This window comes from Ascoidea rubescens (genome assembly GCF_001661345.1).
Source record: "Ascoidea rubescens DSM 1968 unplaced genomic scaffold ASCRUscaffold_1, whole genome shotgun sequence".
NCBI classification, from domain to species: Eukaryota; Fungi; Ascomycota; class Saccharomycetes; order Ascoideales; family Ascoideaceae; genus Ascoidea; species Ascoidea rubescens.
The window spans coordinates 1,833,199-1,859,591 of NW_017962913.1; the positions used below are offsets into that span (position 1 = coordinate 1,833,199).

A 26,393-nucleotide genomic window follows, 5' to 3' on the forward strand; every position below is an offset into this window, starting at 1 on the left:
CTTGCTTTTCGGGTCCTTGTTCAGCTCCGTTGCTGTGCCGGAAACAGATCGCGCTGCTTTTCCCGTTGTGGCGGGGTGCATTAGTAACGCACCGCGGCCAGAGCCCCTCACGGACGCCAGATCTCCCCTTTTTGCGGTGATGCCATTTGCGTCACTTTTGCCCACACAGATTAAATATAGAAATGTTTCACAGAACAAATATAGATCGAACTGCTGCTTGGGGCACTATAATTGTATCTCGATACTTACTGTTTATTGCTATTGTTTGCTTTTTTCAATTGACTATACTGATTTAAATATATAATTGGTACTCAACACCAGACAACCATCCCTATATAGGCCTTCTACTCGTCGTTTCGAGAACAGCCTGATTTGGCTACAAGCTCAGCTGGACAAACAACTCTTTCGAAATCAACACTTGGATTGTCAGCGCCCTCAAACCAGTCGAATCTGAAGTCGCATCCACTTTCAAGGCTCTCTGGAAGACCAGCACACTCAGACTGCGACGAAATACCACCATATTGTTGGCCCCAGGAGAAGCCGGAGCCAAATTGATTGGGGCAGCCGCTGAAGATTCCCATCCCACCACCTGGGAGTGCAATATCGAATTGGTTCTTGCCATAGTCCAAGTCGCTACCAGTGTTGGTCACTTGAACCACCATCGTCTTACCTGCAATTGATGAAGACGTGAACGTTAGCTTGTAGCACGAACAGCACATTGACGACTCGCTGCCTCCATTCAACCCAGCAGCAGCAAATCCATACGCTAGACTGTCGCTGATTGCCCATGGTTGTTGGTCGTTGCACATGTACGCTGATCCACCAACACACCCTGATTGAACATCAACCCCAATCACATTGTTACCATCAGCAGAACAGGCCTCCACTGGTTTCTTCACATCGGCCTTACCATTCCATGCACACGATGGTTTGCAGCAATCCCAATACCTGGTGGTGGTACCTTGGCCCTTTTCACCACTTGAAATAACTTGGAACGTTTCCTCTCCACTGCTTGTGGGTGTGGATTTGGCTGTTGATTTGGTTGACGTAGTGCTAGTCACCAATGTCCTGCTTTCTGTACTGCTGGTTTTAGTGCTGCTGGTTTTGGTCTCAAATGTACCATATTCTTCACTGGAAGTGCTTTCAACATCAATAGCAGACTCAGAAGTAACCGTCTTGATAATAGTAACTGCTGTATCTTTGATAACTGTTGTGGTTTCAACTTCACTTGTAACACTTGCTTCAGAAACAGCGCTTTTCTCGCTGGTGCTAACCCCATTACCATACGTTTCAAATTCTCCAACATAAGTACATTGGTGATAATAATCATTGTGTGAATAACATGTGTATCCGTTTTCACAGCAGGTTGGTCCAGTCCAGTTAATACCTCCACATTGATAATACAATTTGGCACAATCTTCCGACTTGACCAAACTGGCGGCTAAAGCAGCTAAAACAATTAATTTCAACATTTTAAATTAAAGAATACAGCGATAATAATAATAATAATAATAATAATAATAATAATAATAATATTTTGTATTTTTAATGAATTGATTGATTCAAAAAAAAGAAAAAAAGAAAAAATTGAATAAAGTAATAAAGAAACTGGTTTCAATGAAATAAGAACTTAAAGGAATGACTGATAGTTATTGTAACTGATAGTTATTATAACTTGTAATTGTAATTATGATTATAATGATGGTGCTAAAAGGAAATTTTATCTTTCAGCACTAAGGAAATTCTTCCTTTTATATTTCCCTAATAACCACTATACTCATTACCAAAAAATTATTATTATTATTATTATTATTATTATTCCTTAAACAATGTCAAATATTGTCAAATATTATTAAACAAATTATAATAATAACCATAATCTTATTTCTTGTCTTTTGTTTTATTTTCTACTAAATTCATATCAAAAATAGCCCAGGCATCCAGAGATTATTCACTTTATTCTCATTACTAGCCTTGTTCTTTACTTTTTTCCTTTTTTTTCCTTTTTATCAACAAAATCTGTAAATATTTCAGTCGAGAATTGACCATCTATACTCACTACTCTAGAAACTTGACTGGTTCAGTTTAGTCAAGATTACAATAAAACAATACATCCTTTCATTATATCTACTTTTAACCTTTTAATCTTTTAAATAATATAGAGAATCATTGAAAATCATTGAAAATCACCGAAAATCTTATTTTATACCCATTTTTCCCCTTAGTAATTCCTTACTACTACTACTACTAATAATAATAATAATAATAATTACAATAATTACAATAATTACAATAATTACAATAGCAACCATATTCTTGGCAATGATAAAAAATATCAAACAATTTTGTAACACATCGAAATTACAAATTGGCTTTATTCAATTGCAGCATTTTATCTCTAAAAACCAAAAATTGCCTTACTATCGTTTTACTATTTCCTTACAATTTCACTCCATTTCAGACCACTTGAAAGAAAAATCTTCTTATTCTATTGTCTTATCACGATAAGAATAAATTTATTCACTGACTCAAAAACACCAGACAAATGCGTGTTGATCATATACTGCAGCTGCATATGCACCAAACGGCTGTGCCATCACTAAATCCTATTTCAGCCAATCACAGCGCGTTTCTGAGACCTGAGCTCCAATTAAGCTCGGGTTCTGGCGCTGGTTCCTGCACACGCACCTGCGATTTGCATTCTATTGATCCAATGGGGCATTAACTCAATTCCACTCCAAAATACGAGAAAAGCGCTCTTTGGTATCATCTGAAAATTCAACCCACTCATAAACTGCAATGGTTTTCCAAATAATACGGATTCATTTTTTGTCTCCATTGCACTTCCTTTTCCTTCCGAAAGTTTATTTTTCTTGAATTCTACTCCATTCTACTCCCTTTTAATCTCTGCTAATCTTTGTTAATCTTTTTTAATTTAACCCATCAATCTTAAAACCCACTCAGGCAAATTTACCAGTACTTTCAAATATCTCTTTTATTTCTCGTTTTATCATTTCAGAATTAATTATAAATACATACAAACTTCTCAATATCTTGTAATTTTTCAAAACAAAGTGTAGACATCTATAAACCAAATCAACAGTAAATTATCAATGAACAATATTGGTCAAATACTAACATCATCTCCTTTTCCAACACATAACACTTTGATGATGTTGTTCTTCACACCACAGTTTTTGTGAAACACTGAAGCCAGTTTCACCAAAAAAGAAGCTAATGTTGGTTGTTAAAACTTGTTACAAGCTAAAATCGACCACCTCTCTCATTTTACTACTATCGGTAGAAAACGACGTATTGAAAACACTCATTGAACTCAATTTAAGATGGTACAAAGTCACAGTGTCGATATGTTTGTGGCTGGTTCAATAAGACTTAAAGCGTGAAAATGCTCCCAAAGTAGGTTTCAAAAACAACAATAAGCAATAACTAAATTAATGAAAAATAATCAGTAAAAAATAGACAAAAAACTGACACAATTGGGCTTTTTAAGACACAATAAGGACTCTGCCGAAGTCGCGCAAAACGCAGTATGCTTTTCCGAAGTTCCGTATCGCGTCCTCGAACTTCCGTAACCCCGTACTATCAGGATCCAGTGATGCCTTTTTCTCTTTTAGGAAGTTCAGATCAAAAAATACTATTACTCAAAGATACCATCAATCAAGCAAAGGCTAGATGCTCATCGAATTCTCACCAAAGATATACTGAAATACTAATAAAATCTTACAATTGCAACAGAATTCTTATAGGGTCCTATGGAATTCTTATAAACATTTGTTGTTATGAATCAATTGATATAAAAACCAAATTTAATCCAATGTTTTTTTTCATTAGCTATCTCTTTTCCTTTAATTTTCTTCACTCACCAAAATTTGTCTTTTTATTCTGTTTTTTTAATCTAAAATCTATAAATTCAATTTATAAATTCATCCTTTAATACCTAATCAATATGCCTATCTTTCAATTGAAACAGATATTCCCAATTTCGCTCATAATATTGTCCTCCATCAACCAAATCAATGCTGTTGAACAGTGTGCTTCTTTATATGGTCAGTGTGGTGGATTGAATTGGAATGGCCCCAATTGTTGTACTGGCGGTTATTTATGTTCCTCTCAAAACCCTTATTACCATCAATGCACTCCCATTAAAACAACCACAGCTACCTCCACAGCTACAGCCCCAACCATAATCACTTTGCCCACCACTACCAACCCAGTCTTTGACGATTCTGAATGTGCAGCCTTATGGGGCCAATGTGGAGGAAGAAGTTGGAATGGTCCAACTTGCTGCCAGGACTCTTATCCATGTCAATCTGTCAATGATTACTATTACCAGTGCACCACCAGCGTCAATACTGATACTCAATGTGCTTCTTCTTATGCTCAATGTGGTGGTGTTAATTGGAATGGCCCAACCTGCTGTCATCATCCTCATACTTGCCAATATGTCAACAATTATTACCATCAGTGCACATCTACTCTGAGAAGTCCAAAAACTACAACTACTTCGGCTACTACTCTAGAAACTACAACCACTTCTTCTTCAGCAACTACGACCACTTTTTTCTCTTCAACATCTACAATATCCACTCCTCAAACTCTATGTGCTCTTCTTTATGGTCAATGTGGTGGTTTAAACTGGTCTGGTCCTGAATGCTGTCAGTCCCCATTTTCTTGTTCCTCTCACAACCCTTACTATCATCAATGTACCACAACAGCTTCAACTACTTCAGCTACAACAAATACTCAAAATCCAACCAGCACAAATACAAACACCTTTTCAACATTATACACTGCAGCTTATAACTCAACGGAATCACAACCAACTTCTCCTACAAACAGCGATGAAGTGTTTACTGTAATTCCAAGTGGTGCGTCTGGCTCAGGTGTAACAACAAGATATTGGGATTGTTGCAAACCTTCCTGCTCTTGGAATGGAAAGGCTGATGTTAGCCACCCTGTTCATGCCTGTGCAGCTGATGGCTTCTCTATTCTAGATGTCAATGCCCAATCTGCTTGTACTGGAGGCTCTGCATTTCCTTGTAATAACCAACAGCCATGGGCCGTAAGTGATTCATTAGCCTATGGATTTGCAGCCGTTGCGTTGGGCGATGGGGATGAGTCTAAAACCTGCTGTGCATGTTATAAGTTAACATTTACCTCTTCCTCAATTGCAGGCAAAACCATGATTGTTCAAGTGACCAACACCGGTGATGATTTGGCCTACAACCAGTTTGATATTGCACTCCCAGGTGGTGGGATGGGCTACTTCAGTGGCTGCCCTGTACAATATGGCTCTGACTTCTCTTGGGGCCAACAATATGGTGGTATTTCGTCGCAGTCTGAGTGTGCTGGTCTTCCAGAGAGCCTTGAAAGTGGATGCGACTTCAGATTCGACTGGTTTGAAGGTGCCAGCAATCCAGACATTGATTTCGAAAGAGTTGTTTGTCCAGCTGAGCTTGTAGCCAAATCAGGCTGTTCTCGAAACGACGAATAGGCTACTTTGTTCTTTCTATATTATTTTTTTTCTGCATTTTCACAAATTCACTTCTATATTTATTTTTGGTTTTTCTCGTTTTCTTCATACACTTATTTATGCTAATCTTATTGTTTTCACAGTCCTGTAGCATCCCATAATTAAATATTATTTAACACTGAATTTAAACCTGTAAACTGTATTTCAATCCAACTACTCAGTTATTACTACACAGTGTTCTACTTTTTCGCTTTTTCTTTTTTCGCTTTTTCTTTTTTTTTCTTTTTTCTATTGTTCACTCCAACCATTTTTCACCAAAATGCTTTTTGAAGCAGATCGGGATTTAGTTTCAAATCCCAAATACAAATTGGAAAATTGCTTATTCGTTATCAATCGCCATATTACTCATCTTCAGCTCAGGTTTTCTTGCTGCTCGACTCTATTCATTTGCCTACTCAAACATATCTTAGCCCACTAACATCACCATGCTCAGATATTCCAAGCCCTTTTCTTCAAATCTATTAAAAAATGCGAGATTTGTATCTTCGCCATTGAAAACTGTCAAGCCTTTCTATGCTCAAAATTTGAGATTTAACCAAAAGAAATACTATTCTAATAATGCTGCTAATACATCAAAATCTCCTACTGGTATTGTTTTGAGCATATTATTCATCTCAGTTGCAAGTTGTTTTGCAGTTTACTACACTGCCAAATCCCTTGAAAATCCTAGTAAATCCAAAATAACTGAAAGCGACTTACAAGACCACATAAATGGATTGAAGAGAAAGAAAACTATGTTTCAAGCCTTTGAGGTGAATATTGATCTTTTGCCTGGTGAGAATCTTAAAAAAGACGATGTCAAGAAAATCGTAGGTGATTCGGTTTTTGTTATTGATCCCCCTGAGCTAATTAATCGTGAAAGAGCTCAAGGGCTAGATGCATTTTATGGCCCATTCTTGATAGAACTACAAGAAAGAAATGCACCAATTCCTGCAGCTGTCACAGTCAATATAATTGGGAAGGAGATTAAAAAAATTAAAAAGGAGCAGGAAAATGATGAGAGCGACAAAATACTCAAATTTTTAGTTATAAATTTTCCACAGGATCTTGAACAAAGTATAAAATTTGAAAGAGACGTTAAAACTGCTGATAGTATAATCAAAGTGGAAGATATTAAAAACGATGTCGGAAATAAGGTGTTTCAATATTTTGAAACAGTTGATAAGATCAAAACTGTTCAAAAAATTAAAAATTTAGGCAATATTTATAAAAAAGATTAATTGTGAATCCTTTCACTTGTAAATAGATACAAACATAGAGAGTTTAACCTTTAAATATATTCAAAATTATGTATAATTTAAATACCAAAAAAGAAGTAAAGAAGTAAGCTTTTGGAAAAATAAAAAAAATAAAAACCCAAAAAAAGTGCTATGAATGAGATAGATTTTTTTTTTGTTTGAAGATTTAAACTATAGTTGAATTAGCAGTACGTTCTACGTCGTATTGAAAATCAAAATATGGCTTATCAAAGACATGAACACGAACATAACCATCTTCTCCTCCAGAAGAATAACCAATGCCTAAAGGATGAACAGCTACGTAATTGAGGGGGCCGAAATGACCTTTAACTCTACCAATTTCGTCTTGGAAAATTTTATGGTAGAATCTTGCTTCGAATTTGCCTTGTTCCGAGGAGGTTGTTGTGACATCTCTTGCTTCTTGACCACCACCTAATACGACAAAATCTTTTACAGGAGTAATTAAAGCCGAGTTCATTGGGGCATCGGCAACGTATACTTTTAATAATTTTAAGGTGTCGACATCGAATATTTTTGCAGATTTATCCTTTGAAGAAGTTATGAAATAAGTTCTATCTTTTGAGAATTGTAAATCTGTTATGACACCAGAATGTTCTTTAACCGAAGAAATAAATTCACCAGTTTTGGCGTCGAATTTAGAAATAGAACCATCATTATGACCTGCAATAATGTATTTATCTAAATAAGACCAGCCCGCGACTGTTATTTTAGAAAAGGATTTCTTTTTTTTAATGATTAATAGAGGTTCTTTATTTTGTTTTTCTGGTTCAGCAGTATTAATGGTTAAGATTGTGATAGTTCCTTCAATACCCATGACTTCATCAGTTACTAAAAGAGCTTTGTTATTTTGGTGAGGGCTAAATTCGACTCTTCTGACAGGAGTTTCGTATTGGTAGGTGAAAATGTTTTTACCAGTTTGAACACTCCATAGCTTTGCAGTGAAATCAGCAGAACCTGTTAAAGCTAGAGAGGAATCGTTTAGAATATCAATTGACCAAATAGTACCAATGTGGCCATTCAAAGTACCCAAACGTTCGCCATTGAAAGAATACCAAATCGAGGCCACACTATCCTTGGAAACAGTTAAGATTAAATCACCCTCACGATTATATTTAACTTGGGTTAAGGCTCTTTCATGGCCCTTACTGATAAGATAAAAACGGTAGAGACCTCAAAAAAGTGAGAAAACAGTTAGTTGTATATTCAGGAATTAGACTGGACGTGTTTATGGATAGATACGTACAGCAAAATAGGTCTCATTTTGGAAGTATATATTGTTTTTTTTACTGATCTGAAGTAAAAACAGAAAAATTTTTCAAAATTAAAAAAAATCAGCGGTAAAGAACGCAAAAATGCACGTGCTCGGAGGATCAAAATTGAAGTAAATTGAGAAAGCGTTCTTTATGGAGAGAGAAAAAAAAGTGGTGATAGAGGTGTCAAGCAAGATATGTAGATGGTGGAAAAGATTCAAGGAGAAAGCAGGAGCAGGAATGGAAGAGCTGAGAAGGATGGTGCTGGTAACAAGGAGGATTCTTTGGTGGGTGTGAACTCGTATGGTCGAAAGACGTGGAATCAGAAGGCGTATGCCAAACTAGCGTATGAAAATAGAAGGAATCGATTTAATAACAGCAATGATAATAGCAAGATTGACGATGGTGGTCAATTGAAGAACAAAAGAGTTGAGATCAATTTTGAGACAAATTTAAATAAACAGATCTTAACGGATCAATCTAAATCACAGACGTCTCACAAGGGGAAACTAGTTGGGTTTTATTGTGAATCGTGTAATTTGACGTTTAAAGACAATTTATCATTTTTAGATCATATTAATTCCAGCTATCATTTGAACAAGACTCGAAACCTAGTATTGGACGATAAGGAAAGACAGAAGATTAGAAACATTACGGCTGAAGATGTCAGGAATAAGATTGAAAAATTGTATGAACTAAGTTTAAGAAAACAAAAAGAGGAAAATGATGGTGAGTATTTAAAATTCAATGCCCGGATTGAGAAAAGGAGATTATTTTTGGAGAATGAAAAAACGAAGAAGAAAATGAAGAGATTAAAGAAAAAAAAAGAACTTGAACAAGTTGGGGAAAATGCTGATAGTAATAGTTATAATGAAGGGCACGAAATGAGTTCGATATTTAATTTTAGCGGATTTGGTACAACAAAAAAACATTAGTATAAAAATATTTCATAACTTCATTGTAAGCCATTTGTATATAACCAATTTATTAAACCAATAAAGCTATACAGCTATATAGTCAAATAAATAACAATCTGAATCACTTGAATCGTTTTTGTTAATAAAAAAACTAGAATCAATGGCACTGTTGACATAGTAAATTACAATTATTAAAACATTAAAAAGACCAATTAAGGAACCACAAAAAAATTCAAACCTGGATGTTCCAGCGAGGGTGTCTGTAGGCACAGATCTGTTTGATCCAACTACTATTTTTTGCCAGCACCAGCAGAAGCTTCTTTCTTAGCAGCAGCTGTAAAAAGACACTGTTAGTATTTGAACATGAACCTGGTCTTGATCTATCCCAACACCAATTGAATTGGCGTCCACTTACCAGCAGCCTGTTTTTCTCTGATCTTTTGGGCGTTTTCCTCCATTCTTTTCTTTGGATCGCCACTCTGTTTCTTCTTAACCAGCTGTTGTTTCTTGAGGTTCTTCTCACGAGCCTTGTCCCTTTGGTTGCCTCTGCTCATCTTGTCTTGAAAGCCAGATATAAAATCCACAAAGTATTTAGCCGGCACAGAAAGCGGTATTTATAGCTTTCTCGGATGTCACGTGAGTATTACGAACACGCCTTTGGGTCTACAACAGAAGCAGCAGAAGCAGCAGAAGCAGCAGAAATAGATCCAGAGAATGTCTGAGGCCAGCGAGAAGAGATTGAGTGTGTCTGCAGATGATGAGGCTACAAAGGCTGAACGATTGGAGGCTGCAAAGAAAAAGGTATGTGCAACAGTCTGATTTGCTTTAGGGATCTGTTCTAACACCTACTAGTTTGAAGAGTTGAAGAAGAAAAACAAGAAAAAGAAAACCAAGAAGGTCAAGAAGGAGAAGCTGAAGGAGCCTAGAGAAAACGAAGATAATGACAACAGCGAAGTAATACAAGAGTCCTCTGCAATTGAGCCTGAAACTAAGGACTCTCCAGCAAAGGACTCTCCAACAAAGGAGACAGCAGATGAAGGCAGCGAAGCTGAGAAACCCGTCAAGGAACAGCAGGCCAGCAAACCCTCTTTAGAAGAAGAAAATATTACCGATTTACTATTCGATAAAGGTAAGAATGATGATGACGACTTTTTAGCCAAACTTCAATCAAATTCTATTGAATTTGATTTTCCAGCCTTGGTAAAAACTGAAGAAGATCCCATTGAACTTGATACCAATGGCCAAAATCAAAATCAACAAATATTGCTACTAAAACAAGAGCTAGAAGAGAAAAATCAAGAGATATTAAATGTTAAAAAGGAAAATTCAATACTAAAATTTGAAAAGCTTGATTTACAAGATCAATTGGAAACTTTATCCAAAAAATTAAAAGAAACAGAAAGAAAACTAGCTTTTGCTAAAATTGATGCTGCTCATGACACAGATTCTGACGATGATGATGACGATGAAGATGATGATGAAATTTATAACAATTTCAATAAAAACAACCCCAGATCTGCAAATTCTATCAAAAATAAAAACTATGATCCTTATGAAAATAAACTTTTAAATGCCCCTGAGTCACAGATTCCAACTCATAGAAAGAGACAATCAATTTTTCAAATTGAAGATTTTTTCGGTTTATCTCAAAATCAAACCCAAAATCAAAATCAAAATTTTGCTTCAAATTCAAATGAAGATCAGTTTTATTCTTATGAAGAATTGAAAACTGAATTATTAAAATGGAAAAATTTCTCATTGGATATGAGAGAATGGAGATCAATTGGTACTGGTCCAATTATTGATTGTTGATTGGTTTTTAATACTATTGAACTACTAACTTTTAAAACATTTATCTTTATAATCTTTATTATTATTATTATTATTATTACTTACCTCTTACAGTCCCGGATATAAAATCGATTATTACATTATTTATTATCTTATTTTTGCTCAATTCTTACTTTATGTTATTTTACTCTATTTCATTTTAAGCAATATATTTAATTATCGATCAGACTTTTAATACTCATCCTCAATAATACCACGCTCAGAGACATAAACACCATCTAAAAACTTTCGAATATCCTTATTTTTAGCACGACAAATTTGCTGGATATCAGCACAAGTTTGAGAAACATTTTCAACAGAATTTCCAGTTAAAATCAACTCATCCTTTTGAGTTGAAGAGATTTCAACGCTAACTCCCTCACGAACTTTGACTTCTCGGATTTGTTTCTCACCCAAATAATTCCTAATTTCAACAAATTCTTGACCATCTTTTGTGACAGTGTTAATATTAATTGGAAAATGGGCATAAACATATCTCATTTTATATCTATATCCTTTTGTTACACCGATAACCATGTTTGAAACCAATGATCTCACTGTTCTTAAAGCTGCAACGTGTTTTCTATCACCATTATGAATAATAATCTTAATTTGACGTTGATTAACTTTTTCGAAACTAACATCAATATGTGATAAATTTTTAGTCAACGAACCTCTAGGACCAACGATTTTAATTAACCTTGCCTTAATTGAGACAGTTACTATTTGTGTAATAGAAGAAAAACGATAGTGTTAATGGCGGGCTCAAAAAAAAAAGAAAGACATAAATGAATGATTAGTTATATCTTACCTCCCTCTGGAATATCCAAAATTTGAGTAGTTTGGATGAATTTCATTGTTAATTGAAATGGTTTTTAAACTGAGAGGTTTTTGCTATGTTTGATGTTCAAAGTTTTATGGGAAGTAAAGCAAAATTTTGTAGTATATTTATTAAAGTATGTGAAAGAAAGAAAAAGACAAGTGAGTGTATAGATAGAGTCTAGAGCTTGAAGCTTAGGTAAGAGTTGACAAAGAATTGTGAGTCTGTTTTTAGGCATCTTGTTAATTTTTCAAGTTCAGGAGAAAATCAAAGAGGGTTGGAATTACCTATGAAAATAATTTAGGACTGTTTTTTTGTTTTAAGAACAACATTTTGTTTTTTTTGGGTAAAGCTAAAAGAATACACAACACTTAATATGAGCCTGGTTCAATTAGGAAAGAGTGAAGATATGAGCATGCAAGCTTTTTTGGCAGGTGCAAATATGCGGGCCGGAAAAACAGCCCACGTCAAAACGGGCTGGGCATTTTGGCTGGCGTGGGAAAAGCAGTAGATTATCTGGCATTAGGCGAGTAATTTGGCTGAAGAGTAACCAAGAAAGAAGTTTGCTACCCAGGCAAGAGCATATTTTGTGTTGTAAACCAAACCAAGGATACCTGGGCCTGGACAAATACCTAAGATACCCCAGCCAATACCGAATAAAGCGTTGCCGATTAAGAACTTGATTGGGATCTCATTTGAGTTAGCAACGTCAAACTCGTTGTTTAATTGTGGTTTTTTGATCGATTCCCAGATAAAAATATTGGGAATTATAGTGAAAAGAATAATCATAATCAATGAAGGATCGAATAAGCCCTGGTTTATCTTGAGGATTGATAAGAAACCAGTCACTTTTGCGGGATTTGTCATACCAGAAATTATCAAACCAAGACCAAAAGTGAAACCAGAAAATAAACTATTAACAATAGTTAGTCTTTTTTGACATGTAGGATTTAATTGATTGCAATTTGGATCTGATTTTGAATCTGTTTTTTTGGAACATGAAGCCGATTTTGCCGACTTTGCTAATTTGGGGAGTATGAAATACGTTGAGATAAATGAAAAGGCTAATAGAGATAGCAAGGTCTTTGAATTGTTTTCAAAATTAGATGAATCTGGGGTGATGCAATTTCCTGGACAAGGGTAGTTTAAATTGAAAACAGTGTTGGTTAAAATAGCCATTGAAGCAAAAACACAAGTTGCAACAAAACTTCTAAATCTCAATCTTGACAATCCAGCCAACATATGACCAGAGGTGCAACCACAACCAAAGGAGGTGCCTAGACCCACCAAAAATCCAACGGATGAAAATAGTGCGTAACCATTTACAGTGTTGTTTAACAAACTTGGAAAGGGAATTGAAAAATTTAATACAGGAATGAAATCTGGTAAAAAGTAGTGAACGAAAACTGGCGATAAGAGCACACCGGCTAATAACGACAAGTTTTTCTCAATTGATGGAGACTTGATTGCACCAGAAATTAATGACGAGAAACCTATGGTCTTACCAACCTGTTGATAGTAGTTTGTTGTTGAAAATTGGATCAACAAAGCACCTATGGCAGATTCTATCGGAGTAAACATTGTAGAGTAGATGCTGAAGGATATAGCAATATAGCAATATAGCAATAAAAAAAGCTGGGTAGAAACAAGCAGCTTTGCGAGAGTATTTATACCAGGAGCAATCAATTAATCGAAAAACAGCAGACAGTAACAAAGCCAATTAGTAATAGCAGTTGCACTTGATGCAGTTCTAGAATATATCAAACGTGAACCAGATGTAAGTTCTCAAAGAAATAAAAAGCCCTAAGAGCTGGGGAAAGAGCAGGCCAGGGCGGGTTTTGTTTGCGAGCTGGGCTTTGAAGGTAGATGCAGAGACCCTGCATTTTAGCACGGCGGAAAGCGCAAACACAAAACCGGAACCGGAAGCCAAAGACCCGCGCGAAGGTAAGAGGGACGCAGTCGGGAAAACGCGGTCGGCGAACGGCGGCGGAATAGGCACGGAATAGACACGGAACACGGGCGGAAACGCGAAAGCACTGCGCGAGTAAACGTATATTACAGCTAGTGTACGCAGGAAAATGCGTGTCCAGCTTTGTGGGCAATTCTCAAGTCACACAGGAAGATTTGGCTTAATCTTTTTGGAACAGTGATTGATTATATCGTAATGTTCCAATTTGTACTTGTTTTATCTCTTCCTCTTCTTCCTTTCCAAGCCTGCTTATTCGCCCAGTTCCTTCCTTTGCAACAACAGTTTTCTCTGGCTATTTTATATTGCTCACATCATTCATTTCTTCTTTTCTACAACACATTCATTTATTTGGTTTGCGCAGGCTATCGCTGGAAACTCTACGATATTCATTCCTTACACAAGTTTTAGAATTTCCATTCATTCCTTTTTTTTTGGTCAAGGCTATTTTTGCTTTTAGTACTTGCTCACTTATTTATCTGCTTGTTCATTTCATCCTTAGCTTCATCTTCGACTTCATATTCTACCCGTTATCTATTCTGTTCTACTCTCTTTTAAATCATGGCTTTGCCTGCGTCAAATTTGAATTTCAACAACCATCCTAATAATGATACTAGCGAAGAAGATGAAGATTGGGAACTTTTATTGGACCTTGAATCCACTTTATCAAGAAACCCAAATAATAACTCCATTCAATTAATCTTAGATAATTTAGAGGATTTTAATCAAATTAACCAAAATTATTCTGTTAATAACCAATCAACAACTCATTTATCAAATTTGTTATCTACCAGTAATACTAACAACACTCAAAACAATGACTCGGAGGTATTGTCAAAATCTGATATCCAAAGTTTGTTAAATATTAATGATGATTATAATGTCAGTTTAATTTGTCCAATCTGTAATAAATCCCTATTTAATAACGACTCAAATGCTCACAGCTCGATATTAGATCCAAATATCCAATCTTGCTGTGAAAAATTCTTTAAAAAAATCAATAAAATCTCTTCTTATAAAATATCCTATTGGTTTTATTTCTTAAATAACCACTATAAAACCATTACAACCTTTCCAAATTTAACCAAATCGTTTTTCTATTCAATTAATGGCATCCCATCTCAATTAAGATCTAAAATTTGGGGTCTTATTCTTGGTGGTTCCGATAAATTTGGTAACTTGAAAAACAAATGGTTTCAAGATTTATTTAACAATTTGAATGATGACAACTCTCCATATTTAAGGATTATAATTAACGATTTAAATCGGATTTTTCCAAATTTACATTATTTTAACAATGAACTAAATGATGGTCAACTAAATTTGAAAAAAATCCTAAACGCTTATTCGATTTACGATTCGGAAATTGGTTATTGTCAAGGCCTACCCTTTTTAATCTCAATTTTACTATTTCATTTTAAAAATAATTCAATAACTTTTTTATCCCTCACTAAAATTTTCGAAAACAATAAAAATAAAAACTTTAAAAAAATCTTTGACAAAAAGATGACTGGTTTATCTTTATGGTTTTATCAATTTGATTCAATTTTTGCCAAATTTCTACCAGATTTATACAATTATTTTGATCTCTTGAAAATTGATTCAAAAATCTTTTTAAGCCAGTGGTTTCTATCCTTTTTTGCAGTCTCATGTCCTTTTCAAATCTTGATTAAATTATTCGATTTAATGATTTTAGAAGGTTTCCAGCCAACTATTTTTAAAATTAGTCTAATCATTTTAAAAAAAAACGAAAATTTATTATTAAATATCGATAATGAAGATATAGAAGTAATTTATCAACATTTATTAAGTGAAAATATTTGGGGTGTCTTTAATAATGATTTGAATTTGATCCTAAATGATTTAATAAATATTGACAACAACTTGATCTCATTTCAAGCCTTAGAAGATTTAGAAATTGAGTTTAATAAGAAAAATGTCTCAATAAAGGAAGAAAATAAAACTATAAATAATAACACTAACACTAGCAATACCAGCACTAGTGGTGGTTATTACGAATCACCATTTGTTAAGTTTTTCAGATATGGTTTCACTAACACTGTTTACAATCAAGTCCCTGCTAAAAATCAAAATAAACCTCATACTCAAAGCACTGATTCCATCACTGAATCAAGCGTTGATTCAAACTTTGATGCTTATTCAGTTTCATCTCATAGTAGCAATAGCTCCAATAGTATTAAAAGATACCACCAAAAGAGTGTCTCATCAGTAAACAATAACAATTTTAACGTCAACATAAATATCAATGGAAAACATCAATTAATGTCAACCCTTAACTCATCAAATACTTCTATAATAACAGGCCCTGAACCTAACAATCTAAATTCTTTTGATAACTCATTGGAATATAATGAAATGTTTGGCTCGTTACCTCAACCAAATCTTTTAAAAGTTGGTAACAATGGTCATCAAAAATCTTCTTCTGTCTTTTCTGTAAATTCGTCATTCTCTACTGTTTCATTGAACCCCTCTACTCCAACAAATTTCTATGAAGTAAAACAAAAAATGAAGAAACAATTCAAATTAAAAGAGATGGAGTTGAAAAATCAAATCGAATCCTTAGACAGCAAAGTTCAAATCTTTGAACAAATCATACACGACGACAAACAGTTGATCAAAAAACTATTCAAACTATACCTCAAAAGTAGCAAAGACGTAGATGAATCAAAAATTACCGAGAAACAAAGAATAAAAGAATACAAAGTGTTGAAGGAAGTTCAGCAAAGAATCCAAATATAACCAATAGCCTTATAGCTGATTATCGAAGAAAAATTTGCTATTCTCCATTAATATTTTGTATTTTAATCAGGTATTTTGATGCTATGGAATTACATGATTTATTCCACACTGTTTTTTTGTTTAATCTTTATTTCTTACGACATTTTAGTTTCAGTTTTTAGTTATTTTTTATCTTTCTCTGGGGCTTTTATCCAGCCCAACAGTGAACAACCAGCTCTAAACAGCTCTATAAACAAACATAATACACATTCCTTCACTCGCTACTCTTTTATCTCATTATCTCATTCTTATTCTCATTATCTTATTGTCTCTTTTGGTTCTCTTTAAGGTTTTCCTCTGCGTCACCAAATCAGATATAAACAAAAACAAAAAAGTGCGAAACAGACGTTTTTTGAGCAATTTGGACGAGAACTGACACCACTTCCCAACTCTCCTGTATTCCTGTTGGTGTTTCATTGATAAGCGAGAACTAAACAGCTTGCAGCCTTGAAAACGACGAAGAACTGCTGTGTTGTGCTCATTAACAGACTTGTCTTGGGAGACTGACGCGTAATATTTTAGGAAAGCCATTCAAGTTACACTTCCACCAGAGCTCTCCTCCAGAAACACACAAAGAACTGCTTTCAAAAACTGCTTCGATGGTCGAGAAGAAAGCCTCTCCCCAGATGGTTGTTGAGTCGCCAATACTATCTGGTAACACACTCTTTCAGACACCAAACAAACCAAGCCATTCGTTGAAAAGGTTTGGTGCAAACACGAACAATGTCTCTAATCTAATCACTAGTCCTATAACATCCACACCACTAACCATACACAGGAAGAGCTTGCCAACAAGAAGACGATTCCAGACAGAGATCAACGACGAGATACTAACAGACAATGACGACGAGATCAACAATGAAACAGAGAGCCAGGACCACAGGTCCTCTACGATATATCTACCTTCGCGACAGGATTCCACCATAGACAATAATGAGACCATAGTGATGAATGAGAATGACAACCATTATAACAGCAATATCCATAACTACGACCATGGCCATGTCCATATTCAGAGCAACAAACCTGATCGATTTATAAAAAATCAGATCATTGATAACATAGACAATAACAATGAACACTCCAATGATTCCAGCCATGACTTTGATATCATAAAAGAAGATAACAATAATGAAAACGACTCATTTCAGGAAACCAGATACTCAGTTTCAATTCCATTTTCGCAGGAGATGAATACCTCTATCCTCTCATCGACTGGTGATTACACTATTAATGCGAATAATATCCTTCAGCAAAACGAAGGATATAATGATACTACCATCTTCAATGCTAGTTTGAGTTCTGGTTCTAATAGTCTTGAAAACAATATAGACAAAATTATAAATTGCACAACTGCATGGTTGAAAAAAAAAGATAATATAAACGAGGATAAAGAAAAATCAAAAGATGATGACGATGGTTTTTTCAATGGAAATTTTTCTGCAATTGGAAATTTTACAATAGTTAATTCTAATGAAACAACTATTTTGAATAACAGTAGAGTTAATAACAATACTATTGAGATTAATGATTCCATGAGCTCAATAAAACTAATTGAAATTTTGAATTTTTATCTAATTAAATGCAAAAGTAATATATATTTAAACAATTTAACAAATAAATTTTTAAATTTGAACTCTGAAGATTTGAATAAAAAAAATGAAATTGAAAATGATTTAATTAAAAAGGAAATTGAAAAGTTGAGTTTTTTAAATAGAGAATCTTCAAGTAGCAAAAACAAGAAAAATCAAAACAAGAATGAAGATAGGGATAGGGATAGAGATAGAGATAAAGATAAAGATGAAGATAAAAAAAATGGAAAGGAAATTGAGAAAGGAAAGGAAACAGAAAATAGTAATGAAAAAGGAAAACAAAAAGAGAAACAAAAAATAAAACAAAAACTAAAACAGAAAGAGAAAGAAGTAGATAAAGAAAAAGAAAAGAAAAGAAAAGAAAATATTGATGAGAACAATAGCCAGAATAAAAGTGATCACGATAATGGAAATCAAAATAATCATATGAAAATCATTGACAACTTAAATAAAAAAGTGTTGAAATATAAGATAAAATATTTGAATTTAAAAAACATTGTTATCAATAAAGATAAAGAGATAGTCTCTCTTAACAATCAATTGTTTAGTCATCAGAATTTATTTGGCAATAATAAAATATCAAAACCAATATCTAAATATCCAAAATCCTACCGTCAAAGTGGTAATCCTCCAAGAGGGAAATTTAATATTTTGAATGCAACTAAAACAATAACACCAACCCAGGTTCAAACTCCAAAAGAGAAAAGAGAAAAGAAAAATAGAAAAGAAAATAATAATGGTAATAGTAATAGTAATAGTAACAATGATAATGAAAACAACAGTGCTACTGATGGTGTTATTGTGAATGATAATAAAACCGATACAAATAAAAAAATTAATCAAACTAACAGTAAAGTTGATAGTAATATTGTTGGTACAAGTGTGAATAAAAACAATAAAAACAATAAGAGCAATAAGAGCAATAAGAGCAATAAGAATAACAAAAATAGTCCTAATTACAGTAATTTTATTAATAAATTTCCTAGTAATCAGTTTAATAATCAAACTGTTTTAAATAACAATTTTGGTAGCAATAATTTTTTAAACAACCAAATAATAAAAAATTCGACTCGAGCTAAAAGAAGATTAGTTGATATATCAAATCCAGGAAAATATAAGAAACCCAATATATTCAATACTACTGTCACTACTGCTACTACTAATAATAGTAATAACAATAATACCAGTAATACCAGTAATACCAGTAATACTAATAATGGGAATGTTACAAATTCACCCAATAGGACAATATTAATGAATACTTCTACTAATACAACTATTGATTGCTTTTCACCTAATAAGTCTATGCGACTAAGATTGAATTCCCATAACAGCAGCAGTGATAATAACAATATTGCTGGTGGTATTCAGACCAGAGAGAATTCAAATACACTTGACATGCTAGCATCGCAAGCAGTGCTAACACTATCGTCGACGAGTGAAAATCAAAGTGTGCGAGATGGGCTTAGTGCCCAAAGTGCCCAAAATACCAACAGTGGAAACCCCCCTCGATACCACAACTTTAAATCACTATTGAACAGTGAGGAAAGCAACGGGACATGCATAATAAGGTCCAGTCGGATCATCAACATCAACAAAAACAAATATGCTAAAATCAAGGACATCAACTCCACAGATACCATAGACGAGGAGGAATAAAAAGGCCTGCTCATTATATCGGCAGCTCGTATTTAGCAATAATTCACTGAAACCAACAGCGTGGATGCGGTACACACACGCACCAACACGCATTAATCATATGATATACACACATGCAGGCACATATACATGTAATAACTTGTGTACACGTTAAACAGCGGTGCAATGCGCTGGGCATCAGCGCGTCACACACGGCGACGGCGCGGGTCTCCGAGCGTTTGTGCCGAAATGTGCACGCACCTTTTTACTCGTGTGGGTTTTTCTCAGCGACTTCTTTCGTTCATCACTTTGATTCTTTTGGTCTGTTTAAGACTCTATGACTTTGACACTTCTCGACTGTTGATTGTTGAACAGCTCCTCCCAGCTTATCCTGTTCCTTTGGCTCTTTCTCACATCAAGTAAATCGCTCTTTTAACAGTTTATTTGCGTTTTTACCCCATTCTGGCTCTTAGTTCAGCTCCCTTTTCTTTTGATACCATTCTCTGGTTCTGCTTGAGTTTCTTGAAATTTCTTTTATCTTGCACTATCTCCTTGATTTTGCACACTGCTTCAGTCTTTTGATTTTATTGTCGCGAGTTATTGTTTTGTTTGATTTTATTGGTGGTTTTACTTAATTCTGCTTCTTTAGGTTTCTGCTTTGTTTTTTTTCCATTATTTCACTATTGCTACTGTTTTCATTTCTCTTGTTTTTTTTCATCACCCTCCATATCAAGCAACGCCATTTTACTCATATATATAGCCAATATCGAAAAACCATGACTTTGATGTTTACTCCATTAAGGCCCATCAACTACAACCAAATAGTGGAATCTTCTTCTGATAGTGAATATTCCGACGTGGAAGAATATGACCCCAGCATGAATCCAAACATTCCCGGAACTTCCTCTATCGACGCCAACATCAACAATAACGTCCAGAACAATATCAATAACGACTCAAATATCAACAACAAAAGCATTAGCAATTCTTCAAACATCAACATAGACAATAGCCACATCAGTCACAATAGCCATACTGACCATTATAACGACGATAATAACGACAATAGCAATAACAATAATAATAGTAATAGTAATAGTCTACATATCCAGAACTACACAACAAATCTTTTGGACCCAAACCCAACTCCAAACTCGATTAATAATTCATCTGATTTTTCGAATATTACAGCTCCTTCAAACAATATTCTCTTAAACGATATCAATAACGTTAATGAAATTAATGAAATCAATAGTATCAACAATATCAGCAATATCAATAGTATCAATAATATCAGTTCAAACTCCATGTTATTCAATTTTAATGATTATGATGATGGTGACGACGATGACGACGAATTAAATACAATCAATCCTCAATTCACTCAGGTCCAACCCCCTTTAAATAACCAGTTTCAAAATATCAATACAAACTTACCCATGAATGCAAATTCTATTCAAAATTCATTCATAAACTCAAATGAAATTTCCAGTGAAATTCCAAATCAAGATTTAACTCAAAACCAATTTTCTAGTCAATTTTCTAATCAATTTTCAAATCAAAATCAAAACAGTATCTCAATTGAAAATGATTTAGGTACTATTTACCATCATGCTATAACCAATACCTCCAAAATCCTCGTATTAAAAATGATTATAAAAGCTCAAAAGAAACTAATGGATATCTTGACCGAGAAATGGTATGATGTTCCAATCAATGAAGAAACTATTCTAGGTAAAAAATTGCCTTCGAAATTAAATCCAAACTACTTGTCAATCAAACAACAATACATGGATTATAAAGTCAATTTAAAGATTAATAATAGCAAAATTAAAAACGAAAAAGATAACGTCAATAATGATAATGATAATGATAATGACAATGATGAAGATAATGATCATCATGATGACTATGATGAAGATAATGATGAATATACTGAAGATATCGAAGACATTGAAGATACCAGTCGAGAAATCAAAAGAAGTTTCAATTTAAGAGATCTTTATCTTTGTTTGAATTTTTATAATTCATTAATAAATGAAGTTAATAAAGATTTGAAATCTTATTTATTTATTATCTTTTCTAAAAACTCTAAATTTAATATCCCATCTAATAATATAAACACAAACACAAACACAAACACAAACACAAATACAAACACTTATTATCTACCTCTAAATCAGAATAAAGCTAAAAAATTAGATTTATATAAACTAAACTATCAATTTCCAAACGATATCATTAATAACGCTGATCTTGAAGAATGCTTTAATTTAAATATTATTGATACCGATTTAGTGGTTGATTATATCAATGAATTTATGGAATATTGGGAAATCGACATTTCGGGTCAACTTGATAGACTTGATTCACTAAACGATTATAATTGCGAAAGATTTGATAAATGTTTAGAATATATTGTTAATGAAATCGATGATATTGAATCAACATATTACGATTTTAATTTTAATCTCAAATAAAAAATTCCTCAGGTGTTTTGAATTGAATCCCAATATTTTTAGCAAATAATTTGTCTGAATCACTGAAATCTTGAGATCTTCCAGCTGCATCTCCAATGAAAACCGAGTTATAATAATCAATGTGATGTCTGATATTGGTAATATCCTTATCGTTAGAAATTGATTCAAGATCTTTTAAAAATTGATTCCACATTCCAATGTTTGGTTTCCTGTATAAATTATTATTATTCTGATTACTATTTAAATGAGAACTCTTTGGAATTCTAGCAGATGAATAAATCAATGGATAAAATTTGATTAATTTTAATTGATTTAAGATCGAATTAATTTTATTTTGATAATTTTTGAAAGATTTTTGATTGAAATCAGCTACTATTCCACCTTGATTAGAAAAAATTACGATTATATTGAGATTTTTACTGTTATTTATAGAAGTTAAAGTTGGCAAAACTTTATCATTTAACCAAACCCAATCATCTGAATTTATTGGAAATTTTCTACCACTTTTTGTTTTAATTAAAGTATAATCCAAATCAAATGCATATATAACTAATTTTTCATTTTTATTGCTTTCAATTTCAATATCATTTTGGTTTTTAATTTCAATTTCAATTTTAATTTCATTTTTGTTTTCAACTTCATCTTCTTTTCCATTTTCATTGACATTATTAGTTTTATTGTCAGTACAAAAATTATTTATTTCTATGGTTTTATTATTTGCATTATTAATATTGTTATTGCTATCCTTTTTTATTTTACTTTTACTATTACTATTACTACTATTACGATAATCGGCTGCCCTCACATTTTCTATTTTTGTCACTGCTTTTAGTTTTATTTTACTGGTATTTTTCTTTATCATTAAAAGTCTTTCATGGAATCTGGCTGCAAAATCTGTTGGTGTCACTGATATCAAGTTCCCACTTATTGACCAGTTTTGTTTTCTCGTTGTCCTCACACTGGCTGCTAAATTGATGTTGATGGTTTTCGATGACAATAAGGCCAAAATGTCCTGCCTCTGGGCTCTCTTTTTGTTGGACACAAGGCTTCTCTGGTGCTCTGTTTGCAGTGCTCTCTTGCCCATCTGCTCTCTTCTGCTCACGTTTAATGTCTGTTCTTGTTCTATCTCTGTTTCTTTAACTGTTCTCTCCATACTTTCCTTTCTTTTTGTAGATCACATTTTGAGTTCCGTCTGATCGGAGCTCACTTCCGGAATTTCTCACGTGTGAAAAACGAATTTTCCACCGACTCAGTCGAAAGAAGCGAAAGAAGTAAAAGAAGTAAAAGAAATAAATGAAGAAAAGGTGGAAGAGCCCAACAGCAAAAGAAGCTCAGAATATCACAATCCTTCAGCTGCTCTGCTCTCAAGACTGTTTTCAAGATGTCCTTGGTTAAGCTAGGTTACATTTGTTCCCATTTGCAAAACTGTGCTACTCGTCGTATTCCCTTGACCAGCATTCCCTACACTAGACAATCCATCAATGTTGCACTCCATTTGTACAAGGAGGGTTTTATATCTGCTATCTCCAAGGGCTCTGTTGTTAGACCTGACTTGCCCTCAGAAAACATCGAGGTGACCTTTGACAACATTGCTACAAGAAAACTATGGGTCACTTTGAAATACAGAGACAATCAGCCAGTTTTAGGAAAATTCAGGCTAGTTTCAACTCCTAGTCAAAAGTTTTTTTTGTCTGATGTGGAAATTAAAGCCTTAAGCAGTGGTTTGAGTGTTAGAAAAATCAAACCTCAACAGCCTGGAGAATTAATATTGGTTCAATTGGAAGACAAGAAAATCATTGATTTGCAAGAAGCTGCCAAAAATAATGTAGGAGGTTTGGTTCTTTGCAGAGCTAGAACTTAATCTTCATAACAACATTTGATATCAATTCCAATTTTGCCTGTTTTCATGATATTATGATTCATTACTTTAGTACTTTAGTGCTTCAGTTCTTTATTAATTGTTTTTCTTTTCTTTTTTTCTTTTTTTCCTTTGGCTTATTTTTTTTTCTTTTTCTTTTTCTTTATTTTACTTAATTTTATGGACCTTGATCCATTCTTTGTCATATATATATTCATTTTGTACATAGATACTCTTATCGTTCGAAATAAATGATTCTGGATTCTATCTTAACTTGTATAGATTAAATTAAGTGTTTTATATATATATTATATATAGTACAATTAGTCGATTACTCTTCAAAAATGTCTCCATCTTTGGAAAGAAACTCGTTAACAGCCTTACCATCAGGCTTTCCTCCACTCTCTATGTACATTTTATATTTATTTTCAATATCATTTATGACTTTATCGACTTTGAACGTTTTGATAAATTTTAATTTGGGATTATCAAAATGGCCGTTTTCTAAGTCTTTATTAACTCTTACCCAATCATTGATACATGATCCAGGTGAATTTTCAATGTCTTTATGATCGTTGGGACATTTACATCTGCATCCAATGCCATTTTTTTGGGGCAAATCATAATTCAAAAACTTGTTATCAGATTTCAATTCTTTTGCCATATTTTTACTTTTGCTTTTACTTTTATTTTGATTTTGATTTTGATTCTTGAAATAGTTGTCACTCATTTTATATGGCAAATGATTATCAAATGAGTTTGATGGACAGTGTCCTAATGTCGTATGTTTATAGCCAATATCTCTGAAATAGTGTAAATCTGTTAAATTCAAAAACATTCCCAAGGCCAATGTATGAACTGGTGCATCACCCCATCTTTCTTTAAAGAAACCTCCACTTTGATCTAGATATTCAAAATATTGATCATAAATGTCATTGTCCCATATATCCAACCTTGCAATCTCGAAATTTGACCAAAAATGGCAGAAATTGTATTCTTCGTTATTAAAATAGTCCTTTTGAATTTCAGGTATAAAAATTCTTGATGACTTATCGATTAATGACTGTAGTACTTTTGGGTCTAGTTTTGAGTCATTATCTACTTCTTTAGCTATATCGACTAAATGGTCAATTTGAATATTGTTCTCGATTGAATCAATTAATTCTTGTTTTTCTTTGATATTTTTATATCTTTGTAATAGTTTTCTATTATCATTATCATTGGCATCTGGAAATTTGAAATTATTCATTTGATTAACGAATAAGCTCCAAGCAGATTGGGTTTGAATGTTATTTTTCTTGATAAATGCTTGAGTTATTCTAAACAAGTTTGGAATGGTTGAAGTTAATTCTTTGATTAATACGGTGAATCCATATTTTTTGTTATTTTTCTCCATTTCAATAAAAGGATCGTAGGTTAAATCACAAAAAAATTGAACATTAGGCTCAACTCTCCAGTACCATTTATATTTTTTCAATAGAGGATGCTTGTAAAACTTTCCTGAATAAAATCTACACATTTTGTGGTATGATGGCATTAAGCCATACATTATACCTCTATCGCCTTGACTGTTGATACTTTCTTTGTATATTGATTCGTCAAACTCATATACATTTTTTGTTTCTTTATCTTCTTGGTTGCTCTTTTTAATTGGAAACTCCCACAAGCTTTCGGAGACCAAACCAAACTCGACTTGTGAGGAGGTGTGTAACAGAACTGTCTTCTTGAAATCATCAGTAAAGGGCTTGTCATTTAAGAAGACCCAGGGATAGTTGAACCATTGGTTGAAATGTCTTTCTAGGGAATCCATGGATTTGATAACATCACCCACTTCTTTATTTCTTGCCAACACAACCAACGCAGCATTTGCTCTCTGGGGGTATCTTTGGCTGATCAAATCAGTGTCCATGCAACCAACATAAAAGGGCTGGTCGAACTTGGTGAAGAGGTATCTCTGGGATATGGGAACCTTAGGAGGAATTGGTTTGTTCTCCTTTCTAGCCTTTCTTTCCACCTTGTCATCATCAAACTGGTCGTAGATGTCGAACTTGGACTCGAAAGGAAGATTCAAGGACCTGTCTTGAAATCGAAATGGTGAGTATAAGCCAAGATCGATTTCCTTCCCATCGATCGTTACATGTTGAGCAGCCCCAGGCCCATTGAAGAGCATGTCAAAGTGGTTCTGCTTCTTGGTAAGCCCTGAGGGCGAGCTTTGGGTCTGCAAACCAAAGGATACGTAGAGTATAGCAGATACTATCAAGAGAAATAGCCAGAGCTGGATGCTGATTATCTTGCAAACCTTCACTCTTCTGGTGAGAATACTCATTTTCAAAGGCAGCAAACGAGGTGTGGGAGATGGAAACAGCAGAACAACAACAGCAGGAACAGTAGGAACAGTAAGAACAGCAGAAGCAGCAACAGAAGCAACAG

General features: G+C 33.8%; 16 protein-coding genes across 16 annotated transcripts; 9 read left to right on the forward strand and 7 right to left on the reverse strand.

The window, feature by feature from the left end:
- Positions 1 to 221: 221 nt before the first annotated feature.
- Positions 222 to 1,535, reverse strand: ASCRUDRAFT_73717 (glycoside hydrolase family 45 protein). The gene has a single exon (XM_020192410.1). The coding sequence runs from the start codon at positions 1,470 to 1,472 to the stop codon at positions 345 to 347; it is 1,128 nt and encodes a 375-aa protein (XP_020050299.1). The 5' UTR covers positions 1,473 to 1,535; the 3' UTR covers positions 222 to 344.
- A 1,010-nt stretch (positions 1,536 to 2,545) lies between these two features.
- Positions 2,546 to 2,725, forward strand: ASCRUDRAFT_78952 (uncharacterized protein; the record flags this gene model as incomplete). Its single annotated transcript, XM_020194318.1, has 1 exon — positions 2,546 to 2,725. The coding sequence occupies one exon, from the start codon at positions 2,546 to 2,548 to the stop codon at positions 2,723 to 2,725; it is 180 nt and encodes a 59-aa protein (XP_020050300.1).
- Positions 2,726 to 3,902: 1,177 nt separating this feature from the next.
- Positions 3,903 to 5,642, forward strand: ASCRUDRAFT_73721 (glycoside hydrolase family 45 protein). The gene has a single exon (XM_020192411.1). The coding sequence runs from the start codon at positions 3,968 to 3,970 to the stop codon at positions 5,513 to 5,515; it is 1,548 nt and encodes a 515-aa protein (XP_020050301.1). The 5' UTR covers positions 3,903 to 3,967; the 3' UTR covers positions 5,516 to 5,642.
- Positions 5,643 to 5,979: 337 nt separating this feature from the next.
- Positions 5,980 to 6,774, forward strand: AIM36 (Aim36p; the record flags this gene model as incomplete). The annotated part of the gene is made up of 1 exon (XM_020191219.1): positions 5,980 to 6,774. One exon carries the CDS (start codon positions 5,980 to 5,982, stop codon positions 6,772 to 6,774), a length of 795 nt encoding a protein of 264 aa, XP_020050302.1.
- Positions 6,775 to 6,928: 154 nt separating this feature from the next.
- TIF34 (translation initiation factor eIF3 subunit i) lies at positions 6,929 to 8,243 on the reverse strand. Its single transcript, XM_020191120.1, has 2 exons — positions 8,057 to 8,243; positions 6,929 to 7,958 (listed from the first exon to the last, which is right to left on the reverse strand). Exons 1-2 carry the CDS (start codon positions 8,071 to 8,073, stop codon positions 6,959 to 6,961), a joined length of 1,017 nt encoding a protein of 338 aa, XP_020050303.1. The 5' UTR covers positions 8,074 to 8,243; the 3' UTR covers positions 6,929 to 6,958.
- Positions 8,244 to 8,266: 23 nt separating this feature from the next.
- On the forward strand, positions 8,267 to 8,998 carry SNU23 (U4/U6-U5 snRNP complex subunit SNU23; the record flags this gene model as incomplete). Its single annotated transcript, XM_020191220.1, has 1 exon — positions 8,267 to 8,998. The coding sequence occupies one exon, from the start codon at positions 8,267 to 8,269 to the stop codon at positions 8,996 to 8,998; it is 732 nt and encodes a 243-aa protein (XP_020050304.1).
- Positions 8,999 to 9,273: 275 nt separating this feature from the next.
- ASCRUDRAFT_73726 (uncharacterized protein) lies at positions 9,274 to 9,883 on the reverse strand. Its single transcript, XM_020192412.1, has one exon. It carries the CDS (start codon positions 9,532 to 9,534, stop codon positions 9,361 to 9,363), a length of 174 nt encoding a protein of 57 aa, XP_020050305.1. The 5' UTR covers positions 9,535 to 9,883; the 3' UTR covers positions 9,274 to 9,360.
- BUG1 (Bug1p) lies at positions 9,347 to 10,897 on the forward strand. The gene is made up of 3 exons (XM_020188524.1): positions 9,347 to 9,781; positions 9,833 to 10,109; positions 10,266 to 10,897. The coding sequence occupies exons 1-3, from the start codon at positions 9,695 to 9,697 to the stop codon at positions 10,790 to 10,792; spliced, it is 891 nt and encodes a 296-aa protein (XP_020050306.1). The 5' UTR covers positions 9,347 to 9,694; the 3' UTR covers positions 10,793 to 10,897.
- ASCRUDRAFT_101133 (60S ribosomal protein uL6) lies at positions 10,871 to 11,962 on the reverse strand. Its single transcript, XM_020188522.1, has 3 exons — positions 11,961 to 11,962; positions 11,622 to 11,854; positions 10,871 to 11,532 (listed from the first exon to the last, which is right to left on the reverse strand). The coding sequence occupies exons 2-3, from the start codon at positions 11,665 to 11,667 to the stop codon at positions 11,003 to 11,005; spliced, it is 576 nt and encodes a 191-aa protein (XP_020050307.1). The 5' UTR covers positions 11,668 to 11,854; positions 11,961 to 11,962; the 3' UTR covers positions 10,871 to 11,002.
- Positions 11,963 to 12,152: 190 nt separating this feature from the next.
- ASCRUDRAFT_68046 (YeeE/YedE family protein) lies at positions 12,153 to 13,211 on the reverse strand (the record flags this gene model as incomplete). The annotated part of the gene is made up of 1 exon (XM_020191471.1): positions 12,153 to 13,211. The coding sequence occupies one exon, from the start codon at positions 13,209 to 13,211 to the stop codon at positions 12,153 to 12,155; it is 1,059 nt and encodes a 352-aa protein (XP_020050308.1).
- A 946-nt stretch (positions 13,212 to 14,157) lies between these two features.
- ASCRUDRAFT_5897 (TBC domain-containing protein) lies at positions 14,158 to 16,356 on the forward strand (the record flags this gene model as incomplete). The annotated part of the gene is made up of 1 exon (XM_020191221.1): positions 14,158 to 16,356. One exon carries the CDS (start codon positions 14,158 to 14,160, stop codon positions 16,354 to 16,356), a length of 2,199 nt encoding a protein of 732 aa, XP_020050309.1.
- A 638-nt stretch (positions 16,357 to 16,994) lies between these two features.
- On the forward strand, positions 16,995 to 19,646 carry ASCRUDRAFT_78960 (uncharacterized protein; the record flags this gene model as incomplete). The annotated part of the gene is made up of 1 exon (XM_020194319.1): positions 16,995 to 19,646. One exon carries the CDS (start codon positions 16,995 to 16,997, stop codon positions 19,644 to 19,646), a length of 2,652 nt encoding a protein of 883 aa, XP_020050310.1.
- Positions 19,647 to 20,401: 755 nt separating this feature from the next.
- On the forward strand, positions 20,402 to 22,105 carry ASCRUDRAFT_78961 (uncharacterized protein; the record flags this gene model as incomplete). Its single annotated transcript, XM_020194320.1, has 1 exon — positions 20,402 to 22,105. One exon carries the CDS (start codon positions 20,402 to 20,404, stop codon positions 22,103 to 22,105), a length of 1,704 nt encoding a protein of 567 aa, XP_020050311.1.
- Positions 22,104 to 22,676, reverse strand: TPP1 (polynucleotide 3'-phosphatase; the record flags this gene model as incomplete). Its single annotated transcript, XM_020189993.1, has 1 exon — positions 22,104 to 22,676. A coding segment is annotated over one exon (573 nt), but the record flags the coding sequence as incomplete, so codon positions are not given.
- Positions 22,677 to 23,412: 736 nt separating this feature from the next.
- On the forward strand, positions 23,413 to 24,100 carry MRPS8 (mitochondrial 37S ribosomal protein uS8m MRPS8). Its single transcript, XM_020192414.1, has one exon. The coding sequence runs from the start codon at positions 23,487 to 23,489 to the stop codon at positions 23,964 to 23,966; it is 480 nt and encodes a 159-aa protein (XP_020050313.1). The 5' UTR covers positions 23,413 to 23,486; the 3' UTR covers positions 23,967 to 24,100.
- A 371-nt stretch (positions 24,101 to 24,471) lies between these two features.
- ASCRUDRAFT_16589 (glycosyltransferase family 15 protein) lies at positions 24,472 to 25,959 on the reverse strand (the record flags this gene model as incomplete). Its single annotated transcript, XM_020189435.1, has 2 exons — positions 24,472 to 24,617; positions 24,690 to 25,959. Coding segments are annotated over 2 exons (1,416 nt in total), but the record flags the coding sequence as incomplete, so codon positions are not given.
- Between the last annotated feature and the right edge of the window lie 434 nt (positions 25,960 to 26,393).

Bases quoted from the DNA above. Each gene is read 5' to 3' on its own strand.
- ASCRUDRAFT_73717 (XM_020192410.1), bottom strand. From the start codon at position 1,472: ATGTTGAAATTAATTGTTTTAGCTGCTTTAGCCGCCAGTTTGGTCAAG.
- MRPS8 (XM_020192414.1), top strand. From the start codon at position 23,487: ATGTCCTTGGTTAAGCTAGGTTACATTTGTTCCCATTTGCAAAACTGT.
- ASCRUDRAFT_73726 (XM_020192412.1), bottom strand. From the start codon at position 9,534: ATGAGCAGAGGCAACCAAAGGGACAAGGCTCGTGAGAAGAACCTCAAG.
- ASCRUDRAFT_73721 (XM_020192411.1), top strand. From the start codon at position 3,968: ATGCCTATCTTTCAATTGAAACAGATATTCCCAATTTCGCTCATAATA.
- ASCRUDRAFT_101133 (XM_020188522.1), bottom strand. From the start codon at position 11,667: ATGAAATTCATCCAAACTACTCAAATTTTGGATATTCCAGAGGGAG. The intron at 11,533-11,621 runs GTAAGATATAAC...TTACACAAATAG, and splicing joins TTTGGATATTCCAGAGGGAG to TAACTGTCTCAATTAAGGCA.
- BUG1 (XM_020188524.1), top strand. From the start codon at position 9,695: ATGTCTGAGGCCAGCGAGAAGAGATTGAGTGTGTCTGCAGATGATGAG. The intron at 9,782-9,832 runs GTATGTGCAACA...AACACCTACTAG, and splicing joins TGGAGGCTGCAAAGAAAAAG to TTTGAAGAGTTGAAGAAGAA. The intron at 10,110-10,265 runs GTAAGAATGATG...AACAAGAGCTAG, and splicing joins CGATTTACTATTCGATAAAG to AAGAGAAAAATCAAGAGATA.